We start from the raw sequence: 7,121 nt of genomic DNA on the forward strand, positions 1-7,121 counted from the left end.
TAATTGCAATTATTCATCTAAAAATTGTTCAAACAACTTGTAGCAGTACTCCAGGTTTTCTGAAGTCATATTAAAACTATATTTGAGGAATGAAAATCACTGAAAACCATAGTTCACAAATATCATTCATGCTTATTTATATTCAACTTTTATTAGTACATTAAGGCTTTTTGTGCCTGGATTAATGTCCATTAAAGCAAATAGTACTTGTTATTGCTTCTCATAAGTGATTGTGATGTTAGGGGTTTGAATATCAAATGTGAGACTTAATTCTTAAATATGTTTTAAAATATTTACAATGCTCCTTGCAATGTTACACAGAAAAAAAAAGTCATAAATGCTTTGAGGTGACTTTAGGGCAAGAAAATATTGACAAAATATTTTTGGGTAAACTATTACTTTTTAGTGCTATTAATGATGCACGAATGAAGAATGCATTAATATTTAAAAAAAAAAAAAAATTTCAATCCAATAAAATATACTGTAATGTGTGTAGGAACAAATCATGCTTATTTGATTAATTTCAACTGGAATTAATCAAACTTTGCTCATCTTTGTGGCCCAATTTGTTGTTTTCAATGTATCAGGTAAAAAACAAAGCACACACGGGTTTATTTCCATCCGTTATCTGCTGACCCGTATCCATGCCAACCGTTTCTGTGCTGATGTTGTGTGTAGGTGACTGTCCTTACCTCATGCAGTGCCACCTCTGCTTCCAGACAGAGACACACTGACCAAATTATCCTCACAGAGGCACAGATACGCACGGAGTCAACAGTGTCAGCCTCTGCAGAGCTGCGGTCACATGTTTAATTTTGGATAGTGTTATAAGAGGTGATGCTCAACACATTCAGCCATTTAAAGCCTTCCTGTCATCTCACATGTCACATCGTCTTGACAGATGAATCGATCCCACATAGGCAGACATCTGGCCCAGGAACGGGGCAAGGCACGGAACTTTTGTAGATGTCAAACTTTTCCAATGAACCTGAGTGGCTCTTTGGAAAAGTTTTTTGAGTTTGAGTTTCAGAGTTTGCCTCACACAAACATTCTGACACAGTTGTGAACTAGTATTTAAAGGGGCTATCCTTTCAATAAATTCAATTCCAATTTTTAAATTCGGTTTTCCTCATGAGTTTCCTTGACTCTGATGGTATTATATTCATACCTTTAGTTTTTTAAGGAGTATTATTAAGGATTATATTTATTTGAGTATTAAAAGTTTTGGTCTTTTTGAACAGAAATCTCTTTTCCCTGGACTATAATAACATTCAACTGCAGTCTTTCTGAAAAACCAATGAATACATCAGCAGAACTTTTCTTTGAATAATGTCTCCCTCTACTGGACAAGACTGAGAAATCACCTTTTAAACCAACCAAAATGTTCCATTAAACTACATTATTGACGAAGGGGCAAAAAAAAAAGTTAAAAAAGAAACGATTCACTGATGCATCAAAATTATTAAATTATGGATAAATTAAATTCATAATCAAAATTGTAATGTATTAATAAAAAACAAGATAATCATTATACGATTGCCAGACATACTCTAGTATTGCTTATGTAAAATTCATTATTAATTAACTTAATTAAATTATATATTATTTTATAATACATTATAAATTAAATTATCTGTATATATTTTTATTACATATATTATTCATATTTAATATAATATTGTTTATGATATATTATTTAATACAATTCAACAACAAGTCACCTTAACTTTTGAAAAAGAATTGTAATCCTATACTGTTTCTGAACAACTGAGCTGCATTACCTGGAATCACTTTAGAACTGGATCCACTAAATAAACATGCTATAGCAGTATAATTTAATTTAATACATGCATTTAGCATGCATGTGCTTTAGTAAAAAAGAGACAAAGAAAATTATGTTTGTTTGTTTACTGAGTTTTTACAATAAATAGTACTTTGGAATGTTATTTCAAATGTGAAATGAACAGCTACAGTACAAACTATTAATATTGAAGACATAACAAATTTGCAATTTTAAAATACAAAGTATCCCTATAAAAATCTAACCAACCTATTCATGACCTGAAATGTTGTTGTCCTTCACGTTCAGTTCAGTTCAAGTGTCTTTCCAGATTTTAGCACCAATCGAACCTACCGTTCCATACATCTGAAATGTGGTTTACTGCTCGTGAATAAGATCAGTCTGTCAGATCGATTGGCTCTTCACAGCGTGTGCGCAGCCAAATCTTCAGCACATTTTCTTTGAGTCACAGCTGCTCACGAGTCGTAAAAAAAAAAAAAAATTTCAATCCAATAAAATATACTGAAATGAAAATTTCAATCCAATAAAATATACTGTAATGTGTGTAGGAACAAATCATGCTTATTTGATTAATTTCAACTGGAATTAATCAAACTTTGCTCATCTTTGTGGCCCAATTTGTTGTTTTCAATGTATCAGGTAAAAAACAAAGCACACACGGGTTTATTTCCATCCGTTATCTGCTGACCCGTATCCATGCCAACCGTTTCTGTGCTGATGTTGTGTGTAGGTGACTGTCCTTACCTCATGCAGTGCCACCTCTGCTTCCAGACAGAGACACACTGACCAAATTATCCTCACAGAGGCACAGATACGCACGGAGTCAACAGTGTCAGCCTCTGCAGAGCTGCGGTCACATGTTTAATTTTGGATAGTGTTATAAGAGGTGATGCTCAACACATTCAGCCATTTAAAGCCTTCCTGTCATCTCACATGTCACATCGTCTTGACAGATGAATCGATCCCACATAGGCAGACATCTGGCCCAGGAACGGGGCAAGGCACGGAACTTTTGTAGATGTCAAACTTTTCCAATGAACCTGAGTGGCTCTTTGGAAAAGTTTTTTGAGTTTGAGTTTCAGAGTTTGCCTCACACAAACATTCTGACACAGTTGTGAACTAGTATTTAAAGGGGCTATCCTTTCAATAAATTCAATTCCAATTTTTAAATTCGGTTTTCCTCATGAGTTTCCTTGACTCTGATGGTATTATATTCATACCTTTAGTTTTTTAAGGAGTATTATTAAGGATTATATTTATTTGAGTATTAAAAGTTTTGGTCTTTTTGAACAGAAATCTCTTTTCCCTGGACTATAATAACATTCAACTGCAGTCTTTCTGAAAAACCAATGAATACATCAGCAGAACTTTTCTTTGAATAATGTCTCCCTCTACTGGACAAGACTGAGAAATCACCTTTTAAACCAACCAAAATGTTCCATTAAACTACATTATTGACGAAGGGGCAAAAAAAAAAGTTAAAAAAGAAACGATTCACTGATGCATCAAAATTATTAAATTATGGATAAATTAAATTCATAATCAAAATTGTAATGTATTAATAAAAAACAAGATAATCATTATACGATTGCCAGACATACTCTAGTATTGCTTATGTAAAATTCATTATTAATTAACTTAATTAAATTATATATTATTTTATAATACATTATAAATTAAATTATCTGTATATATTTTTATTACATATATTATTCATATTTAATATAATATTGTTTATGATATATTATTTAATACAATTCAACAACAAGTCACCTTAACTTTTGAAAAAGAATTGTAATCCTATACTGTTTCTGAACAACTGAGCTGCATTACCTGGAATCACTTTAGAACTGGATCCACTAAATAAACATGCTATAGCAGTATAATTTAATTTAATACATGCATTTAGCATGCATGTGCTTTAGTAAAAAAGAGACAAAGAAAATTATGTTTGTTTGTTTACTGAGTTTTTACAATAAATAGTACTTTGGAATGTTATTTCAAATGTGAAATGAACAGCTACAGTACAAACTATTAATATTGAAGACATAACAAATTTGCAATTTTAAAATACAAAGTATCCCTATAAAAATCTAACCAACCTATTCATGACCTGAAATGTTGTTGTCCTTCACGTTCAGTTCAGTTCAAGTGTCTTTCCAGATTTTAGCACCAATCGAACCTACCGTTCCATACATCTGAAATGTGGTTTACTGCTCGTGAATAAGATCAGTCTGTCAGATCGATTGGCTCTTCACAGCGTGTGCGCAGCCAAATCTTCAGCACATTTTCTTTGAGTCACAGCTGCTCACGAGTCGCCGGTCATGATGGAGATGAACTCCTCTTGATTAACTGAAAGAGTCCAAGAACAAATGTGATCACTTAAATTCACTTTGCTTTTAACCTACTTACAGCACAGACAATTATTAATATTTTGCTGATTAAATTACATATAGCTCTTCACAACGCCAAAGGACACACAAACAGCTTTCAACTCAGCCTTCATTTCCACTGTTCCCATTTTTGTTGGCTGCAATACATTAATTTGCTGTGCCTTAATTGAGAAAAGCACTTTGGGCCAACTGGGAAATGCACAGTAATTACTTCCATTCATCAGAGGCAATAAAAATAGCACTTTTTTCCTCTCCCTAGATAAAAATCGAGCAACTTACTCTCTCCGTCCCCATCAGCGTCAAATTCATCAATCATGGCTCGCAGGTCTTCGTCACTCATGTCTTCGCCCAGTTCACGAGCGACTCGCCGCAGGTTTCTCAGGCTTATCTTTCCCGTTTCGTCGTCATCGAAAAGTTTAAATGCCTTCAGAATTTCCTCTTTTGGGTCTCGCTCCAATATCATGTCTGTCACTTTAAGAAACTTGTTATGCTTGGTTTGAAGTACAAACGTTATTGAATTTCAAGCAGTGACACTAGAAGCAGAATATTTATTGTGCTACATATATTTATGAGAAGGCCAACATGGAATCTGTTCCTGATTTCAACAAAATAATTTCTGCAAAGCATTTAAATAGCTATGTTTCCTTCTAAAGTTGCGCATGTAACTTATGCAGAAAATTAGAATACTGCATAAAACATTTGCGAATAAAGCAGTTTCCATACCATGTGTTCAAAATAACAAAATCGTCACTTCCAGGGAAACTGGTGCAAAATATTAATAATAAAAATGAATGATGCTGCAACAGGGAAGCCTGTGGCTCTTTTTTCCTACATAAGATGTTACTTGCGCCTCAGAGCATGCAGATGAAACACAGTAAAAACGTTGTCATGTTATCTTGCGTTCGAAGGATGTTGAACGTAATCGTGTGGCTCAGGCATTTCAGAATGATTAAAACAACATTTGAGATGGTGTGTGCAATGAGATCGGTGGGCTGGTTAGTCCAGTTATCGGATCACATGATCTGTTGCAGCAAAGTCACATGAGTTTTGTGTTGAGCATCGAGCAGTTTATTCAGTAAATGTGTTGCCATCATAGTTCATGCACGTTTTCTTATTGGATAAAGAAAACGTACCGTCTCAGTTGAGCATATAAGTTTTTTAATGTGCATTTTATGATTTTATTCACAGCTTGCAAAAAAATGCATGTATGGAAACATAGCTATAGCTAAGACCTATTTAGTGAGTAATGAACTCCACTTACCCACTTCTTTGAAATCTTCAAAAGTTATTTTCCCAGTTCCTTCTCTGTCATAGTCTTTTAGGATCTTTAACACATCTACTTTCTTCACCTCAAAACCCAGAGCTCTCATCGCCACCTGGAACACAAATTTTAAATATCAGCACTTTTGAGCTACTACTATTTTTATTTTTAAAGATTTATTGTTGGTGTTTTTGCTTTATTAGGATAGGACAGTTTTTAAACAGGAAGCGAAGTGTCTTTGTTTATCTGTTAAGACTAGTTATATTTCAACATTAAAGAAACAGTTGGCCCAAAAATTTAAATTTACAGGAAATGTACACACCCTATGGCCATCCAAGATGAGTTTGTTTCTTCATCTGAACAGATTTGGACAAATTTAGCATTACATCACTTGCTCACCAATGCCTGCTCATATGCAGTAAATGGGTGCCGTGAGAATGTGAGTCCGAACAGCTGATAAAAGCATCACAATAATCCATTAGTGATGTAACGCTAAGGTTTGGACTAGATCAAATCTGTTCTGACTAAGAAACTCTTGGGTGGCATGAGGGTGAGTAACTTACATTTTTTAGAAAATTTTCATTTTTGAGTCGACTATTCCTTTAAAGATTTAAAAGTTTAAACTGATGAATAGTCACAGCACCTGTGTTGTGTACGAAATTAGATCTTTACCTTTAACTCATGATAATCTATTTCTTTATCCTTGTCTGTGTCGAAGAGCTGGAACGCCTCCTTGATTTCATCCTTCTGCTCCTCAGTAAGTTCTCTCCTTTTCTTCCTTTTACTCTTATCAGCAGTTAGGTCAGTCCTGATAGCACAAGTATGGAAATAAATCACCTTATTCATTCTGATCTTCTATTAGTGCATATACCATTCAAACACAGGCCTACACACTTGCTACCTGCCTCCCTAGACAGCATTTTGAGGTCCCACAGAACATGCATATCACGCTCAAAATTGCAGGTGCCTTGACAGTTAACGTTTAAATATGTAAATTTTATAGCAATAAAATGAAGTAAATGCGAGGTACTCTTGTTTGTAAGGCAATGTGAGTTACAGTTTTGTATTTTTTCATGATAACTTGGGTGTTATTATTTCACTATCCCAATCGTTATCGTTGCTATTAATAATAAAAAATACACTATCAACTGTTCACATGCAGCGGCTAGTTAACACTCCTCACACCAACAGCTGGTCTCTAAATAAACTCTTAGCGACCAAACACCTCATAATTACCTCAGAGCCAGGCTCATTTTTGCAGTTTGGCAATAAATAACTGATAATAAAACACAAATCCGTCCAACAAGATTAGAGTTCGGCTTCAACAGTCCTGCTAATCAGCTAATACCCGAACATAGACGCCAAGGCCAGCGCGTTGCTAGTTGATTGTCAAGGAAACGATTCCGATTGGCTGCGAAGGTCTGAGCGTCAGGATAACGTTACTTGTGATTGGTTGTTTGGAAACAGGCTTGCGTTTGAGCCTACTTGATTGGCGGGCTGGGCCGGGAATGGGCGGTCTTAATGATGGCGGTGACGACGAAGACGGCGCATTCACAACTGTGTTGGACAGATTTGGCTGGTGTGTTTAATATGAATCGTTACACATTAATATATATATATATATATATATATATGACATCATGTAATATAATACTTTGTCAAAAAT

At 34.6% G+C, this 7,121-nt stretch overlaps 1 protein-coding gene across 1 annotated transcript; it reads right to left on the minus strand.

Annotated features, from left to right (window-relative positions):
• Positions 1-1,879: 1,879 nt before the first annotated feature.
• Positions 1,880-6,871, minus strand: LOC107689496 (centrin-3). Its single transcript, XM_016487498.1, has 6 exons — positions 6,692-6,871; positions 6,128-6,263; positions 5,456-5,570; positions 4,474-4,665; positions 4,079-4,153; positions 1,880-2,225 (listed from the first exon to the last, which is right to left on the minus strand). The coding sequence occupies exons 1-5, from the start codon at positions 6,706-6,708 to the stop codon at positions 4,110-4,112; spliced, it is 504 nt and encodes a 167-aa protein (XP_016342984.1). The 5' UTR covers positions 6,709-6,871; the 3' UTR covers positions 1,880-2,225; positions 4,079-4,109.
• Between the last annotated feature and the right edge of the window lie 250 nt (positions 6,872-7,121).

This window comes from Sinocyclocheilus anshuiensis, unplaced genomic scaffold, assembly GCF_001515605.1.
Source record: "Sinocyclocheilus anshuiensis isolate Anshui unplaced genomic scaffold, SAMN03320099.WGS_v1.1 scaffold393, whole genome shotgun sequence".
Taxonomy (NCBI): Eukaryota; Metazoa; Chordata; class Actinopteri; order Cypriniformes; family Cyprinidae; genus Sinocyclocheilus; species Sinocyclocheilus anshuiensis.